The 18,543-nt window shown below is 39.3% G+C and overlaps 2 protein-coding genes across 2 annotated transcripts; one reads left to right on the top strand and one right to left on the bottom strand.

Moving 5' to 3' along the window:
• The first annotated feature begins 275 nt into the window (after positions 1 to 275).
• LOC111568712 (alanine aminotransferase 2-like) lies at positions 276 to 8,149 on the top strand. The gene is made up of 11 exons (XM_023270490.3): positions 276 to 440; positions 540 to 629; positions 720 to 828; positions 1,374 to 1,507; positions 1,606 to 1,849; positions 1,942 to 2,021; positions 2,118 to 2,254; positions 4,653 to 4,827; positions 4,927 to 5,082; positions 5,211 to 5,323; positions 5,495 to 8,149. The coding sequence occupies exons 1-11, from the start codon at positions 336 to 338 to the stop codon at positions 5,583 to 5,585; spliced, it is 1,434 nt and encodes a 477-aa protein (XP_023126258.1). The 5' UTR covers positions 276 to 335; the 3' UTR covers positions 5,586 to 8,149.
• Positions 5,975 to 14,951, bottom strand: dhx30 (DEAH (Asp-Glu-Ala-His) box helicase 30). Its single transcript, XM_023270479.3, has 19 exons — positions 14,146 to 14,951; positions 13,808 to 13,944; positions 13,603 to 13,713; positions 13,239 to 13,493; positions 12,327 to 12,476; positions 12,089 to 12,241; positions 11,178 to 11,648; positions 10,036 to 10,419; positions 9,845 to 9,923; positions 9,627 to 9,731; positions 9,349 to 9,524; positions 9,014 to 9,220; positions 8,840 to 8,921; positions 8,558 to 8,751; positions 7,873 to 8,032; positions 7,587 to 7,744; positions 7,183 to 7,286; positions 6,967 to 7,106; positions 5,975 to 6,320 (listed from the first exon to the last, which is right to left on the bottom strand). Exons 1-19 carry the CDS (start codon positions 14,387 to 14,389, stop codon positions 6,061 to 6,063), a joined length of 3,570 nt encoding a protein of 1,189 aa, XP_023126247.2. The 5' UTR covers positions 14,390 to 14,951; the 3' UTR covers positions 5,975 to 6,060.
• Positions 14,952 to 18,543: the final 3,592 nt, after the last annotated feature.

The following is an 18,543-nucleotide window of genomic DNA, read 5'->3' as shown; positions in this document are numbered from 1 at the left end:
AAGAACTTCCCATAAACTGTTTCTAAATAGGCTAGAGCCTTGGTGTACTCGTATGGAGAGAAGATGCTTCAAATATGTCAAGTCATGGTTTGTTAGGACAAAAGGTTAACACATAACAAATAGATTCACTTGGTGCTGCTGAAGTAACTGAATTACAGAACAAAAGTACTGCACAAATATTCGACTGGCCTGTCCTTGTGCTTTCTGTTAATAAGGCACATATTAGCAAATTGCATCCATGTATGTCTTTAACTCCATTTAACTGCACTCGTGGCTCTCCTCAGATCACCTCACCACAGCTGCTGGTGTGATAGAAGGAAAGACAAATCACAGAGATGTCTGTCCTGCAGGAAATCAGCCAAAACGTTAGGAGCATAAAGCAGTTAGAGTATGCGGTCCTGGCCAGACGAGCAAACCAGATCCAGAAAGAACTCAGTCAGGTAAAGATGAAAAGATCAGCAATATATGGATACCACAGTCAGTTTGGCAATCTGTGGAAGGATACTTGGATCTTCTGTTTTTAATGTGCCTGTCCACAGGGAGTGAGAAAGCCCTACAAAGAACTGATTGATGTCTGCTGGGGTGATCCACACAGCATGGATGTGAAGCCTCTGACATTTGTCAGACAAGTAAGCTGTGACCTTCAATGGTGATGCAATCTCATACATCTAATTCATTTTTTATTGGACTAAAAATCCGTGTCGAACTGTATTTCACAGGTTCTTGCAGCATGTGTTTACCCTGAGCTTATGAGCAGCCACAAACTACCCCTGGATGTCAGACAGAGGGCTCAGTGGCTACTTGGGAGATGTGACGGAGGGAGTGTAGGTATGTCTGTGGTCTTATGAGAAAAAAAATAAGTCAGTTCCCTGATTTTCCACAGAAAATACTTTACGACTTACCTCTAGACGTGAACAGTGGGGCCTCCAGAAATGTTTTATTGACTGGCCAGATGGGGCCAGAGAAAATCTTGGGTGGTTCACAAAAGCCAAAAGATTTAGTAAATCTATTATGGTGCTGTAGCATAGACACAATCTGGAACCTATGTCAACGTGAAAATTAAGCAATTTGCACAGGCATACTTTGGTGTCTTATAATACAATCAATGTTACTAATTATCTGATGTGCACAGACTAACACAGAGACAGATTAGTATTGTAGTTATTGCAGTGGATACTATTCTAAAGAGCCCTGGAGAAGAGAATCAGCTGTATTTGAGTGGAAAATTCACCAACAGGCAAGACACCTGTAGTTTATTTATGTTTCCAACACTGAAAAAATTGTCCAAAAAAACATAATATACAGTTGCAAGAAAAAGCATGTGAACCCTTTGGGACTGTGGGAGTTTTACGGAATCTTTGGTACTTCTTCAGGTTCATATCTTGCTCCAACGGGTATCCCAGAAATAGTCCAGAGAATGTCTGAATCCATAAGAAGTCGCGATGGTGGGGTTCCATGTAACCCTGACAATATATTCATCAGCCCTGGATCGCAGTGGTCACTCACGGTAACATCTTTGTTGCTGACATACTGTATATATATGTGCTGTTCAGACTCATCCTCCTCACCATCAAGGTAACACAATGTGTTTTTTGTGCTCATTAGAACATCATCCAGGTCTTAGTGAACAATGAGGCTCCACTCAGAACAGGTATACTAACTCCAGTGCCATGCCATGTGACCACCATTATGTCCATAAAGTCGCTGGGAGCAGCTGTCATCCCCTACTTCCTCAGTGAGGAGCACGGATGGGCCTTGCAGGTAGAGGAGCTACAGCGAGCGCTGGAATCTGCAAAGGGAGGCTGTAACCCGGTTGCTCTGTATGTCATCAACCCTGGAAACCCAGCAGGTAGCAAAATTCAGTCAGCATGGTTCACCCCAGTGGTTTTTCTATTAGAGAATGCATATTATAAGGGCGTTTTCATGCAACATTGTCTGTAGGTTATGTTCAAAGCAGAAAATCCATACAAGAGGTGATCCAGTTTGCTTCAGAGAAAAGACTCTTCCTTCTGGCTGATGAGGTTAATGTCTGAAAGTTTTATTATCTGCCCAAGCATACTGTGAAATGTGAATTCACCTGCGCAAATCAACTTATGAATTCATATGTAACTCCTCAGGTCTATCAGGACTGTGTTTATGGGAAAAACAGTGAGTTTGTCTCGTACAAAAGGGTTCTGGCTGAGATGGGGCCTCCTTTTTCAGACACAGTGGAGCTGGCATCCTTCCACTCAGTATCCAAAGGCTTCATGGGAGAGTAAGTTTTCAGTCCTCGTGGATAAATAAAGTGTGCAATAGATGATTGTCTTAAAGGTTAAAGAACAACAAGGTTGGCAAGCTCAGTGAATTAACATACACTACCAGTCAAAAGTTTTAGAAAACTTCAATTTTTCCAGTTTTTTATTGGAAATTATACATGTTAATGTCTCATTGTACTCTGAATTGAAAGCATAGAACAAATAAACAAATAAAGTTAAAAAAAAAACACAAAACAGTTTAGAAACAAAAATATATTCTAAGCTTTTGACTCATGGAAGTAGCGCCCTTTGACAGATATAACAACAGGACACACTCGTGGCATTCTTTCCACCATGGAAATCAAATATTCTTCAGAAAGTTCTTCCCAACTCTATTGCAGAAGTTCCCATAAATGTGTGACACTTGTAGGTTGCTTTGCTTTCACTCTTCTGTCCAGTTCATCCCAAACCAGCTCCAGGGGGTTTTAGTCTGGAGACTGTGCTGCCACTCCATGTTTTCAAGCTTATCATCTTGTTCTTTTTTCCTCAGGTAGTTCTAGCATAGCTTGGAATTATGTTTTGGGTTATTATTTTGCTGTAGGATGAACCCCTGACCAACTATTCTCATACCAGAGGGCACTGCATGGTGCTGCAGAATACTGTGGTAGCTGTTTAGGTTCAGAGTATCTCTCACTCTGTACAAGTCAGACCCTGGATCCAGTAAAACAGCCTCAGATCATCACGGTTCCTCCTCCATGTTTGACAGCTGATGTCACACACTGAGGAACCATCATTTCGCCTACTTGACGGCGTACAAAAATCCTGTGTGATTGACCAAAGATTTCAAATTTTGATTCATCAGTCCATAAAACCTTCTTCCAGTCTTCAGTAGTCCATTGGTGGTGTTTCATGGCCCAGCCAAGCCTCTTTTCCATATTCTGATGTCTTAGCAGTGACTTTCTTGCTGCAACTCCACCTGTCAAACCTGCAACTCCAAGTCTTCTCTTCACAGTTGAAACTGAGACTTGCTAAGTGCGAACACTATAAAGCTGTTGTCCTGTGAGCCTCCTATCACCAAGCTGCTGACTCTCAGAAACTTGTCTTCTGATTCTGTTGTGGCTTTGGGCTTTCCAGACCTCTTCCTGTCAGAGTTTCCCCCCGTTTCTGAGTGCCTTTTGATGGTGAAGAAAACTCTACTCTGTTCTCTCTTCTATTGATTGTCTTTCGCTGTTTTTGTAGCAACACACTACTTTCTGCAGCACAATACTATTCAAATAATGCTCTCGAGGGTATGGTGCCATGGTGTGTTCCAACACTACTTTCATGCAGATGGAGGCTGTAAGTAATCAAGAAAAGTTGGGACACCTGTAGGATTTGGTAACACCAACTTTCAAGGCTTGATCAACCTCCATTGCTGCAAAGCAGCTTTAAGTTGTTAACCCATTTCTTGTCCCCTGAAAAAGGCCTTTTTGTATAATTCTGAAATGTGTGTTATTTTTCGGTTTTGGGTAACCTTACCTTTTTTTAAACCTCTGGCAGTTCACCACTTATCCTTGTACCATTTAAAGCTATTCATTGGACTTGAACTACTTGAATTTCAATAAAAAACTAGAAAAAGTGGGGCGTTCTAAAACTTTTGGACAGTAGTGTAAAGGAAAATGAAGCAGAAACTAGAATTCTGGAAAAACTAAACAAAAAGCTCTCTATTAATGCACTGCAATAACATTCAGAATAGCTTTTTGTAACAAGGTTTTTCTGCCTCAAACATGACAGCTTGGTCATGATGTCACTATAGCGAGAGCAGCCAAGCTAGCCAAGTTTAACAATAAGATATACTCAACCTACAGTAGTTTTGACAGTGAAAAGGGTGAAAATGTATATTAAAATACATTCAACAGGTGACAGCATTATAATTATGAGGCTGTCAGGTGTCAAAGAGACCAGGAACAGAAGAGATAACTGCCATCAGCCAGAAATAAAAATAAAAATGACACACTTGATTAAATAATCTCATCATGAGACCAACAAGCCAGGATGAGAAGTTGGTAATATTTGATTGTTTATGTTCCAACTTATCATTGACATAAATGAAAAATAAGGCATTATAATTTGTTGTAATTGGACACTTTTAAAAGGTTACTAATGTTCAGTATTTGTAGAGAATTATCAGTCATTATCCATTTACACATCAGCTCCCACTTAAGGTTGTCTACATTCCAGTTATGTATGCTTACATACACATAACAGTGTTACACACCACATATTAAATGCTTATATACTTCTTATGAATGCTACATTAGAGGACTTAAAGTATTACAGAAAAGTCCTCAAAGACCTCCAAAAAATTGTCTTTCCATCTGCTGTGAGCTGCTATTAATTTGACTGTACTGTTAACTTCAGGTAATTGTCTTCCACCAGGTGTGGGCTGCGTGGTGGATATGTTGAGCTTGTAAATCTGGACCCCAATGTTGTGAAATATATCTTCAATCTAATCTGCAAAGACAGCACTACGCCTGTGTTGGCTCATTTCGCCATGGATCTGATGATGAACCCTCCACGGCCAGGAGACCCGTCATACCCCCTCTATAATCAGGTGAGAAATGCAGCTAAGTAATGCTATTTGGTTATAGACTAGCTAATGCTGTGCGGTGCTCCTGTAGTTACTCTAGGATGTCATTTTTGTCTTCTACAGCAGACACAAGACATCAAGAACATGCTGGTTCAAAATGTGAAGACAGCCCACGAGGTTGTCAACAGCCTGCCAGGTTTCAGCTGCCAACCAGTGGAAGGAGGAGCTTTTGTGTTTCCAAGAGTGTTTCTCCCACCTAGAGCCATTCAAAAAGCCAAAGTAATGATACTATCCGCAACAGGAAGTACACAAGAGCAATATGACACCCTTAAAGGGACAGTACTGAAAAAAAATAATGTCCCATATCTGTGATGAGTTCTAAAATGTGATATCTTTGGTTATTTTAGGAAGAAGGAATGCAACCAGATACATTCTACTGTATGAGACTTCTAGAGGAGATGGGAGTTTTAGTCAGTCCTGGTTGTGAGTACGGACAAAAAGAGGGCACCTACCACATCAGGTACAATATAAAAAATAAACTCCATTTTATTACTACATAAAGATCTGATATGGTATGGGTGCTGTTATATTGTTAACTGATGGCTATTTCAAAAGGACATTAAGTGCAGTGTTACACTGCAAATGGTTGCATCTCACACCTCAGGTCTTTAACCTTCTTCTGTCTTTGCAGATTTTGCATTATGGCATCTCAGGACATCATAGATCAAGTACTGAAACGTCTGACTACCTTTCACACCAAGTTTATGAAGGATTTTTCCTAAACAAACGGAAATGTTCCTGGTTTCTGCTCTCACTTTCATTTTTTCACAGTTCACTGATTCAGTGCAAGTAACAAAACAATCAAACCGTTTTTCTCATTTTGGCATGTTAGTGTTTAATGCGATAAATATATTATTTTCTGCATACGGTCTATTTCAGTGCCCTTTGGCCAATCATCCTTGTTCTTTACTCATTTGAGTAACATCCAACTTCTGCTTTTCAGAAAGCAATGATATACAATCTAAAGTCAACAATCCAAATGGATTTTACATGGAGTTCATTCATCATTTACCTAAAAAAAAAAAACAATGGCGGCCCACCGCGTATTCCTGCTCCTCAAAGACTTCCAAATAATTCAGAGCATTCACAGCTGACTCCAATACTCCCAACATCTTATACAAGAAATCTTTATCTTCTTTGGTTCCTCTGTACCAGCTAACACATCCATCATGAACATGAAGAAGACACTCATCACGATTAATCCACCTCATAGTCGCTGTTGTGATTCTGAGCAAAAGGGTTTGACTCTGTATTGTTGAGCAGCTCCACCAGTAAGGAGATGAGGTTTCCGTCTTGATAAGAGTTTGTGCTTGTGTTGCTGGGATTGTTCAGGTTTCGGTAGAGCATGGTCTGAATGGAAGTGCGGAGCTCCCACAGCAGCTCCCACGTCTCAACTGACAGCTCACAGCGAACCAGAGAGCGTCCAGGAAATGATACTTCCACTCTGTTTCCATTTACTGGGACATAAAAAGGAGCAGAGTAATGTAATAAGTATATATAATAAAAGGAAGTGCAAAAGTATTTTTACACTAACATAGAAGAAGTCATTTTTCTCTGGTTGGAAAAACAACTGAACCAAAATCAGCATTGTAGGTAAGATTAAGGAGGACAAGTAATCATTCAGTGCCACAGCCTAAAACAGCAAAAGAAACACATGCAGAAATGGCAAAAGTGGACAGAAACTCATTGTAATTTTGAATATTTCTTGGACGAAGGCTTGAGGTTGAATTAGCGCAAATCTCTGACACAAATGTGGAGTAGTATAGATAGTGTAGGAGTCTGATTTTAGCACGGTGGAAAAATATGCGGAATTAAAATACAGTACATACATTGGTTTTGATATTTTAATAAATTGCTAATTTGTCAAATAGTGGACATGGCAAAACTGGTGGGATGCTCCTCTAAAAGGCAAAATATCACCCCAGCAGAAAACAGTCAACATGGTCATGATTTTAGACCGAACATAGAAGTGAACAAAATAATCGTCTTGTTCGATGACCAGGCTAAGGGTTAAGTAAGGGTGTCCTTCATTTCTGCACACACTTTCAACCATTAATGAACACTGCAGTTCCTGTGCTACTAAACTGTTCTTCATAGTCCTACCTGTCTCTGTGATATCACAATCTGTGAGTAGCAGCAGGGCAAGTGGATGCACAGTAGAGGAGTCTCTGATGAAGACATTCCCGTTAGACTTGACTGCACTGAAGAAGGTCAACCAACGACTAGGGAGAGGCTCTTTTCCTCTTCAACAGAGAGAAAAACATAAAGTTAACATGAATATTTTGTAAGGAAATGCTCACTTTTTGAGAGTGTTCAAACCTGTTCACAGAGGAGCGGTGAAGCAGCACTGACCCACTCAGTGTGCGGAAAGACAAATTGTTGGGACGAAAGCGTCCTCCTTTGGTCACAACACCTTTTTTTACCTGGAAACAAAGGAGGTGAATTCATGTTAAGCTGGAATGTAACCTCACAATGCAGCGTTTGCAGCAATAAGGATGTACAGTAGAAGCATTAGGCAAGACCAACCACAATGAAAAATTGAAATTAATATTAGTAAATGCTAATTTACAACAGATGAACAATGTCGTAAATCACAAGGATATAGTTGAACAACTACAGAAATACTTTTCCATGTCAGCCCATGCAGAAATAATTGCCCGTTCTTTCAAGGAGCACAGCAGGAAGCAGACCGTACAAAGCCACTCTGCGAAGCTGCCATTTACCTGAATGAGGTTGGGATACAGTCCAGCCAGCAGCACAGCTTTAAGCAGCTCATCCTGGTGGCTGTGCTCATTGTAGAGAGAAGTGGAACGCTGGCACTCATTAGCACGAGAAACCAGGCCTGCTTCGTGCAGGTTGTCACTAAACTGAGAGATGAGGCCTGTAACAGGGCGAAACGAGAAAAGGAAACATTTTGTGAATGTTGCATGTTAACAAAAAGAGCAGGCAGTGTTCATTCCTAAAAGTGAACTAGGCTAATGTTTAAATAGGCCTGTGATTCAAACTAACCATTGATGAAGCGAAGGCTGCCTTTGGACAGAGTGTATCTGTCCAGAAATTCATCTCTGTCCTCTCTGTCGCCATCCTGCTGAACCTTCCTCCAGCCCAGAACAGCTCTGCTGAACACCAGATAGTCACTGTAGCCAGAGCCGCTCAGAGCCTCTTTTGCCTGGACAAACACAATACAGATGATTGAATACTGACGAAATAATGTATTCCATTTAATTCAAATGTATTTTTTCTTTAAATTGTGTGGAAAAATAAAACTGTAAAGACAAGAAATGAACCAATTATCAGCTTGGCATTTTTTCCAGTGATCAATATTATGTTCTTTAACTGACCCCTGTTAGAATAAATTGATTTAAAAATCCACACTTTGGCTCTGATGAAGCTGCATCTATCTGTTTTCACGACTCTGTCCCACTTACAGCACTATCTGATTGACGAGTACAAGCCAGTCAACACTGTAGGACAATGTAAAATAAAGCCCTCTTTCACAGACAACATAAATAAACAAAAGCATTTCAACAAACTTTTGTGCTGGAGATGGGGTTATTCAAAATTTTGACATGAGGATTATTTTTTCTGCGAAAGTATATTGCTTCCAAATATCATTTATCAGCCTCTTTGACTATTAATAATTATTGGAAAACAAATAAATAAAATCAGTCAACCCCTGGTAAAGGCATCTCACCTTATTGACTAGTGCTCTGTTCTGCAGGCTGTTGTGAAAAGGATCTCTGGTGAGGCAGGCGGCGACAGACAACATGGGCAGGACACATCTGAACATTGCGCTCAGGACCAGCACCTTCCCCAGCCGCGGGTCACATGACATGCAGGCAACACGCTCTCCTAAAGGAGTCAGGGTCTCTGTCTTGTCCAGGACGCCTACCAAAGGAAAACAGGGAAACTGATTCAATCCTACCCAAAAATGGCAGCACTCAGTACAGAACGCAAGCCACTGTGAGTCACTCACCTATATCTTGGAGATTTCGGACAGCGTCTCTCACAGCTTCTTGATCTGGACTGTCCAATACTTGGGATAAGAAATCCACAGCCTCCACATAGCAAAAATGATGTAGACCAATATATTAATGAAAAATAGCTTAAACAAGAAACAAAAAGGGAAAAAAAAGTTTTCTTTCAATACCTTGCAGTGAGGACTGTGAATTTTGGCCTGAACTACTAAACTCTCGAGCGGGGTACGCAGGATCTCAGGGATGGGGAAGGGAGTCATGGATTCCAGCTGTTGTCTTGGGAACAGGTGGTAGGACTGTCCTGGCTGGCATCGTCCTGCTCTGCCTTTTCTTTGTGTGACGTTGGAACGGGATATCCAAACTGTGTCCAAACAGGAGACCTGGAAAACCATGACTGATGGATTATTAGTCAGATCGTTACTAGTTTACCATTGTTTTACCACAAACCACACGATGTATTTTGGTGATATGTTCTGATATTAAATAGAAATTACAGGCAAATACCGACCTTAGTCCGTGGATCATAATTCTGTTCTTTGTGAGTTCCTGCATCCACCACATGAACAATATCATCTATTGTAATGGAGGTCTCAGCAATGTTAGTGGCGAGTACAATCTTCCTCTGGCCCACTTGGGGGCGCTGGAACACTGTCTGCTGGTCAGCCACTGACAAACTAGAATGCACTGAGAAAAATGGAAGAAAGTGTAATTATGCCTGGGGAAAGAAATTATCACAAACATTGAAGACAACATCTCGTCTTGCTAAATCTGTCTGTACTTTCTTACATGGCACGATCATCTGAGAACCAGAAGAAAAGTATGGCTTTCCCTCAAGTTTCTCTTGAACTATCCGGATGTCCTGCCATCCGGGGAGGAAACACAGCACTGCACCTAAAGAATGAAAGGCAAGGATTTCTGATAATTCTAAATAAATCCAAAATTTCTAAATCTACAATAAAGGCATTTTTTTTTTAAAGGTGAGTTATAGACAGTGTGCTACTTACCAGGTTCTCCGTGTCTGTCAATATGTTCTATTACATCAGCTACTAAGTCTAGATCTGGTGTGGCCTCATCTTTTCCTCCCTTTAACAAGACAGGATGCAAATTCATGAAACATATGACAAGAAAAGAAAATGTCTTGAATATACTTAAGTGCTATAAAAATCACAATAAAAAAAAAATCCTTTTGTTTCACCTGCTTGTCTGTCTGCACTCTGTCCTGGACTGGTGCTGGTCGTCCCATCTCTCTCAGCACGTCCTCCAGGTATCTGTCTCTTACTGGGTGCATGAACCCAGGAACCTTAACAATGGGGCAGCCTCCGAAGTACTGAGCCAACCTCTGGTTATCCCCAGTAGCGCTCATGAGCACTACTCGGAGGTCGGGGTTCTCGTTTAGGCTCGTGCGCAGTAAGGCCAGTAGCAGGTCTGTGTTTACGTCTCTCTCATGCACCTCATCCACCACCACATGACTGATTCCCTTCAGGGTTGGATTTGACTGAAGCTTCCTCAGGAGGACGCCCACTGTGAGGAAGAGCATGGCTCCTCCGCTATATTCTGGTGGCCGACTCTCTAGTCTCACCTATGAACGGAGAAGAAACAGTGTATCAAAATTCCATATTATTTATTCATGTAATATTTATGTAAATAATTACAATTACAATAACATTACAAAAGAAGGTGTCAACGCCATAAAGTCCTTTAGAGTGCTACTAACCAGAAGCAAAAGCCTAAATAACAATACCAACACTGCAAAAAAAACATACATGTATCACTTTTACATGTATCTCAAACAGAATAATAATTAAAATGGTCAAGGTAAGCAGTAATTATTGTATTCTAAATTGTAATCAGACACAAGACTGCATTTATTTTAAACTCTCCCAAAAAAGTGTATTTGGAGACTTAAGAGGTAGTTTGGACAAAACAAGACATAACAGATCATTTTAAATTAAACTCCAAAGTTTAGAAGAAAAATGTATTTTATGCCTGAAAGCAATTTTAATAAATTTTTAAGAAAAAAAAATCTGAAAAAGTAAATCAAGATATCAAGCTTTCCGACATTTCTGCACCTGCCATGTCTGTTTTTATGAAACCAGAAAAGGTGTTTGCTTTTATGGCAACTGCACTGGAAAAAAACTCAACTAACATTATTTTTCTAATGCTTAATTTTGCCCTTTATTCTATAAATGTCTGAAAATAGCCAAAAATGCCCGTTTACAACACACAACACAAGGAAAAGCAGAAAATTCTCGACTAATTATTTCAAATGATCAAATTATTCTCTCCTCTAACTGACATAATACAGTATAACACAGTACTATGTAAACCTGTATCTACCTGATATCCCACAGAGTGTTTAAGAGCTGGACCCATCTCCTGAGCAACACGATGAGCCACTGACACAGCGCTGATGCGACGAGGCTGAGTCACCAGGATGTTGCACTCGGCGCCGTTGCCACCTCTCACGTGCTCCTCCAGCAGGAAGCGGGGGATCCGAGTTGTTTTGCCACATCCCGTTTCACCAGCGATCACAACCACTCTGGAGGATCGCACAGCCGAGGTCACACGCTGACGGTGGGCATCAACTGGGAGCTCCACACTCAGTCCAGGGTTCGCTCTTTCCCAGTCCTCCTGCAAGTGGATGTTGAGCCGCTGAGCTTCCTGTTCAGACAGAGGCCTGAACGGTCTGCCTGTGATGGCATCTGTCACAAGGTCCTCCTCATCCACATCATCCTCCTCGTTTACTGTCTGCTCTCCTCTTGCCTCTTCCTCCTCCCATAGTTTCTGTACTTCTGTTGCCACTGGGTACTGTTAACAACAAAAAAAAAGAGGCGTTAGTTTTAACATAATTAGGTAAAGGTAACCATGAAAAGGTCCCAGGACAAATCTGAGAGTTCACTAAACAACTGAAGTGCTCAAAATTCAATTTATTTAACTGATGGATTTTTTTTTTTGCATTTCATAAAATAAACACAATTTCTGAATATTGGGTGAAACCACCAAATTGGCCAGTTAAGTGTTAATTCAATTTCCTTTCAACTGTAATCAAAAGAAAAAAAACCTTAACAGTGACTTAGAGGTTAAGAGAGTTAAAGTTACTGCATTACCAATTCAAGAACTTAAAAAAAAAACAAATCCACAACAGAAGTATACATATATTGCCACACATTTTTGCTATCTGACTGTGTGCACATAATAGGAAAAAAGCTCCAAACCACCCTTTCCTCTCACATGAGATCTGAACTGACCTGTGAAAGATAATCTTTCATGCTTTGCTCCAGGTATTCTGGGATTTCCAGTGAAAGTGGCCGTCTCTCCCTCTCTCCGGCTTCCTTTACGCTCTCTCGATGGTACTTGGCATGAGTCAGCGGATTGTTGTCCTCATCCAGCAGCTCCAACTCCTGGACCAGGTAGCATGAGTCAGATTTTAAAACACAGTTCTGAGATGTAGGTAAAGGCATAACAGTTTTCCAAAGCTGTCCTCACCTTCAGCTTCATGCAGGCCAGAGCTGCAGCTCTCCTCTCTGCTGTCACTCGACTGCTTGCTGTGGCTGTGAATGTCCTCTCCTCAGGCCAGAGCAGACGAAGCTCACACTTCTTTAGCTTCCCTCCTGTTGTTCTGAACTGTATTAGCTCCTGTAGTAATACGTTACAGAGCAACTTATTCAGTGTAACATTTTTTGGGTAGGATGTGCTAAAAGTAAAAGATGATAGAATTCTGGCAAATGCTGCTAAACAGAAGAACAGAGTCCAGACGTGTATGAACTACATAATGATGAAGGTTCTAGTAATCACTGTTTTGACGATGGTGTGTGTCTGTGGAGGACACACACACACACGTACAGCTGGAAGATCACAATGTATGACCTGTAACTTTGGTGTGAAGACAAATTCCATGTGTTGTAGAAAGTTATGTGGTGTATTCAAAACATAATGATGTAAAGTTAAAGCAATATAACTTTTAAAAGAAGTGTATCAGAAACATAACAATACATAAAGGTAGAATATGTATGAAATCTGAACATGTCTGGGCATGTTGTCTATAAAACATGGTTTAATGATAACCTAATGTCCTCTGTAGGGAGTGATCTAGGGGTGAAATATGATAACCTGATGTCATGATCTGACCAATAGATTTAGAAAAGTATAATGGTGTCAAAACTGTCAATCCTATCATACGCCCTATAGGCATGGAAAAATGACCAACTCTCACAGCACAAAAGAGGGTGCACACCTCAGTATCTCTACTTTTTTCTTGGGGTGTTAACCCGTTCTAACACAGTCAAGTCTTAGACTGCGGCCCTTGATTTGGGACTTGGTTTCCACTTCATCACTTACAATCAATGACAAGACAGAAGTGATTAGTTTTCATTGCACAAAAGGTAAACAGCTACCAACCCTGATTCTGTTGGATGACGTGGCCACCTGGATGACCCTGGTCAGAAGAGATTTAGGTTGTGGAAACAGGGAAAGAGCTTCAGAGACATTGGAGGTGTCCTCCTTGTGAGGAGACAATTCAATCGCTCCGACTCTTGATACATCATCCGTCCAGCTGTTTTCTTCATCATCATAAAGGACTGAATGTAACCCTCCTCTACCCCGTCCGACTCTCCTCTTGGGGAGCTGATTATTTGGACCGATTACACCCATTTCCTATTCACACAGACAGGAAAGAGCAGGAAACAATGATTAAGTAACATCTCAGATTGGCATGGCAAAATGCAAATCCTTCTTCTTTTTTTAAAAAATCATTGCAGCTTACTCTGAGCTTGAGACAAGCGGCAGCTGCAGCAAATCGCTCTGCATCAATCTTCTTGGAAGCATAACCCTCCTCTTCAATCTTGCAGGGCCACGTCAGTGAAACAGTGACTTTCTACAGGAATGATGCAATATAAAATTGATTTAACCACTAATACAAAGATATGACGGGTGCAGAGACGTCCTCTCATCATGACTTTGGGTCTGACCTTGACACCAGCATGTTCTTTGCAGCTGTACTGGATGAGCTGGGACAGGTCGCTGACCCCCAGTGACCTGGAGACGGTGTTGTGTAGGAGGCTTTTAGGATCTGGAAACTCCTTCAGGAGGGTTGAGCTGAGGTTATCTAAACAGCAAGAAACACGTGTCAGACAGACAGCAAGGTGCATGATGTTTTTATATCACCAAACATTTAGATACATATCAAAGAATGACCCCGAAACATTAGCACGAGGGATGTTTTTTACACATGGATGTCCTTGAGGTTTACATTGGCTGGGGGCTGTCACCTGCTGGCTAACGTTAGCTAACCGGTATTTCCACTCACCTCGTTTACTCTGTGAATAAAATGTACCGTGTTCCTGAAAGCTCCGAGCTTTGGATCCGTACCACCGCATCTCTCTGCTCCAGCTGGACGTTGTTTTGCCGCCGGTATGAACACATTTGCCAACATTACACAGCGCTCTGAGTCGCACGAGTAAAACACCGGGTAGCGCCATCTTTAAACTACAATTTCTTCTTCTGCCGATGTGCGGCGGAAGTAAACGAGCGGATTCACAGCGACACCTCATGGCAAGAAGTAAAAATGAATGTTGACAAAACTATTAAAACTAATCCCTCAGAGAGTCTTTGGATTCGTAGGTTTTTAATGTATAATTTTGTCGGGTCTTAACCAATGTTCCCTGTAATTTTTCATGAGTCTGAGCAAACACACAAACTCCCTGAACGTCCCTTGGACCACTGTGAGCAACATCAGACGTGTCCACTGTGGTCACACCAGCATCACATCCATTCAAGTTACATGGTTCATTAAAAGAATCAAACTACAGCATTTACATTTCTGTTAAAACACTTTGTCAACAGGAGCCAGTTGAAGGCTGCAGTGATTTTAGTGACACTACAATGTATAAGAGTGAAGTTATTGAATATTTGTCTCTCTTTACTGTTGCAGCGGTTTTGCAAATTGCAGACGGACCCTGTTCACTCCATAGACACCAATGTTATTCCTGTAGCTTGAAAGACAGCTACTTTTGATAAAACCGGGCTTGTAGCACATTGTCTGCCTTGCAACAATGGGAAAGAGGCACCGTTTACGTTTTGACAACCTATATCTAATGAGTTATTGATGCTGGAAGCCCGAATCTGTGAATATCTTTACAACTTTACTGAACTTGGGGCCACTACCACCTAAGGAGTGCTATATTTAATTTTGAAAAAAGCATTTAGCCATACTTAAAGCTTTAAGTGCTTTATTAACACGGAACTAAAAATGTTGTATTGTTTTATTATCACAGGTTCTGTCTGAAAAGAGGTGGCATCATTTTAAACAGTGAAATCAAACTAACAAAATGTAATGACCAACCAGTGAGCAATACTGGATTCTGCAAAAACATAAACAACTTTTTTTAAAATCTAAATCTTATCTTAACACAGTTAATGTATTAACTTATTTTTGTGTGTATGCATGTATTTATTGATTTATTTAGTACTGTTAACATAGAGTTCTGAGTGAATTTTTCTTAAGATAGACAAAGGCCATTTATTGGTTACATATGGGCTGTTAAATGTTTATTAAAAAATAAAGCATTTAAAAAAAAACAACTTAGGCATTTATCGAGTCACTAAAATACTGTAGAGTACAGACCACATCAGCATGATTATAAGCATCCTCTGGTAAATTAACAACCAGATACTGATGTCTCTCACCATATGGACTTCAGGAGATGACTGGGGGATGATAAACTGTGACCGACTGGTTGGATTCTCTCTGTTCTCATGTTTCTTACATGTTTGTCCCCTGACAGCCGGGTCCTAATGTTTTTTGAGCAACACACCATACTATGACGTTTTTACAATGATGGTTCTACTATGAAGACAGTTTGACATGTTCAGGTGTTCTTTGTGTGAAAACTCAGAGATTTCAGGTATCAGAAGGTGGTTTTCAACTTTCTTTGTTAACCTTCTGCTTCAACCTTAAATTAAATTTCCTTCACTAACCCAGCCCTCTGGACTTCCAGTAAGCTGTGTTCCTATTGGCTGTCCAGGTGGCTGCTTGGTGTTATCAGGAACACCTGAGCAGCTCAGTGTTATCAGGAACACCTGAGCAGCTCAGTATCTTCCTGCTTTATTTAGCTGCAGACAAACATTTCCTCTGCTTCACCACTGAACCGGGTTTGGCTCCGTTGCTTCAGTTTGTTCTTTAGGCGTTGGCTTGCAGCTTCCAGCAGTAAAATAGACTTTAATGTGTTTCTTGGTGTGTTTTAGGGCTTTGTACTGGATAGTTGTCTGGGTAAATGTGGTTCTTTAGCCACAGTTAGCACATGGTGCTAATGTGTGCAGTGATTAGTGGGTTTGATGCAGCTGAGTTGTGTCTTTATCTTGACTGTAGTGAGTCTTCAGAGGTTTTTGGTCAGACACATTCTGTATTCTTGTTTGTGAACCAAGGTTGGTTGTCTAGAAGGTAAGAATTCCTGTCCTGATTCTCTGTTTAAAGAGGTTCTGTGGTAGGCTGCAGGAGACTTTAGTGTTTGGGTTGTGCTAGTTTGGTTTCATTTGGACGACTATCTTGAGGCCCCTCCATGTGGTTTAGTGAGGTTTTCTGCAACAGTTCTACAAAGCAACCTGCAGCAGAAGAGACTTTGAGAGTTTTTAGGAAGTTCTAGAGACCAGACTTTAGAGCAGCAGAAACATTTGTCAGCAGTTTGAGCAGGAGAAGGTGAGCTTCAGAGTAGAAATGAGACAGAAACCTTCTTGACCTGTGTGGTGAGGTCCTGTACCAAGAGTTTGAGCAGGTTGTGAAGAGTCTGTAGTTCTTTGGTCTGAAAGCACAAGAAGAGTCGACTCATTAAAGGAGAAAACAGGAGATATTGTTGGTTCTTCTGTCACTCTGCAGTTTCCTTAGACTGAATATCAAGTTTATATTTTAAATGATTTCCCATGTGAGCCCAAGAAGACTTCAATAAACTCCCTCCATCCCCTGGACACAACACATCTTATTACCATGTTAATTTTTTTTTTTTTTTTTTTAATGTTTTTGAGTTTTAATCATAGTTTTAGCATAGTTTTTTTTCTCTCTGCTTGTTTAGTTTTGTCATCTGTGTAAAAGGTGCTAAACAAATAAAGTTGAATTGATAAACTGAATAACTGACTAACTCATGATTGTGACAACAGAAGTATTTTCATTGTGATTTAAGGGTTTATTTCATTTTTAAGGTTGGGGTTAAAATCTTGACAGAAAAAGAAGATTAAAGAAATAAACTACATAACAAAAAGCAATTAAATCAAAGGGAAAAAAATTAATACAATAAAACTTTTAAAAAGTTTTATTATTAAAAAGATTTAATAAATTTAAGCTGTAATTTTCTAATTAAACATTTAATTTTTTAATTAAATGTTTTGTTTTTTCAAAGGTTTAATAATCTAATTAAATGTTTTGCATTTTTTAAAATGTTTAATATCCTACTTGTTTAATTGTATTTTTTAAATGTTAATGATGGAAAATATTTTATCTGTAATTTTGAATATTTGTATTTTAAAAATTTAGTTTAATTTCATAATGACATGTATTGTATCTTGTTGAATTATCTCATTCAATATTTTGTCTGTTTAATAGAGTTAAACATTAAATACAATTAAATTATATATACATATACCACCTTTTAATGTTTAGTTTTCTTTTTAAATGCTTCATTGTATTTTCTGTTTAATTCCTATTTGAAGTTTTGTCTTCAAGATGTAATTTTCTAATTAAACATTTATTTTTGTAATTAAATGTTTTGTCTTTGTAAAGGCTTAATAATCCAATTAAATGTTTTGCATTTTTTAAAACGTTTAATATCCTACTTGTTTAATTGTATTTTTTAAATGGTTAATTCTGGAAGATATTTTATCTGTAATTTTGAATATTTGTATTTTAAAAATTTTGTTTAATTTCATAATGACATGTATTGTACCTTGTTGAATGATCTCATTCAACATTTTGTCTGTTTAATAAAGTTAAACATTAAATTACATTAAATTCTATTAAACAGACAAAATATTGAATGAGATCATTCAACAAGGTACAATACATGTCATTATGAAATTAAACAAAATTTTTAAAATACAAATATTCAAAATTACAGATAAAATATCTTCCAGAATTAACCATTTAAAAAATACAATTAAACAAGTAGGATATTAAACGTTTTAAAAAATGCAAAACATTTCATTGGATTATTAAGCCTTTACAAAGAAAAAACATTGGGGCATGTATAGCTCAACGGGTTAAGCGGGTGACCTACGTACATGGGCTGATCCCTGACGCAGTGGCCTGGGTTCGATTCCCACTTTTGGCCTTTTGCTGCATGTCTTCCCCCCGACTCTTCTCCCCCGTTTCCTGTCTGTCTCTCACTATGCCTATCCAATAAAAAGCTGAAAAAGGCCAAAAAAAAGACAAAACGTAATTAAAAAGTTAAATGTTTAATTAGACAATTATATCTCAAAGACAATAAAACTTCAGATAGGAATTATACAGAAAATACAATGAAGCATTTAAAAAGAAAATTAAACATTAAAAGGTGGTACAACATTTAAAAAGAAAAACCTTGAAGATTTAATCGAAACATTAAATATTGGGAAAGGAAAAAAAAAACAAGCCGATAAAACATTTGAAAAAACAATTAAACATTAAAAAGACAAAACATTTGGAAATCAAATCAGACATTAGAAAAGAATAAAAGGTGAG

Source organism: Amphiprion ocellaris, chromosome 10 (genome assembly GCF_022539595.1).
Source record: "Amphiprion ocellaris isolate individual 3 ecotype Okinawa chromosome 10, ASM2253959v1, whole genome shotgun sequence".
NCBI classification, from domain to species: Eukaryota; Metazoa; Chordata; class Actinopteri; family Pomacentridae; genus Amphiprion; species Amphiprion ocellaris.
This window is presented reverse-complemented; position numbering and strand designations above follow the sequence as displayed.

Coding starts and splice junctions, on each gene's coding strand:
- LOC111568712 (XM_023270490.3), top strand. CDS start 336: ATGTCTGTCCTGCAGGAAATCAGCCAAAACGTTAGGAGCATAAAGCAG. Junction 441..539: donor TCCAGAAAGAACTCAGTCAG/GTAAAGATGAAA, acceptor GCCTGTCCACAG/GGAGTGAGAAAGCCCTACAA. Junction 2,022..2,117: donor TCTTCCTTCTGGCTGATGAG/GTTAATGTCTGA, acceptor GTAACTCCTCAG/GTCTATCAGGACTGTGTTTA.
- dhx30 (XM_023270479.3), bottom strand. CDS start 14,389: ATGAGGTGTCGCTGTGAATCCGCTCGTTTACTTCCGCCGCACATCGGC. Junction 10,420..11,177: donor AACACTCTGTGGGATATCAG/GTAGATACAGGT, acceptor CTCCGTTCATAG/GTGAGACTAGAGAGTCGGCC. Junction 7,107..7,182: donor CACCGCTCCTCTGTGAACAG/GTTTGAACACTC, acceptor TCTCTGTTGAAG/AGGAAAAGAGCCTCTCCCTA.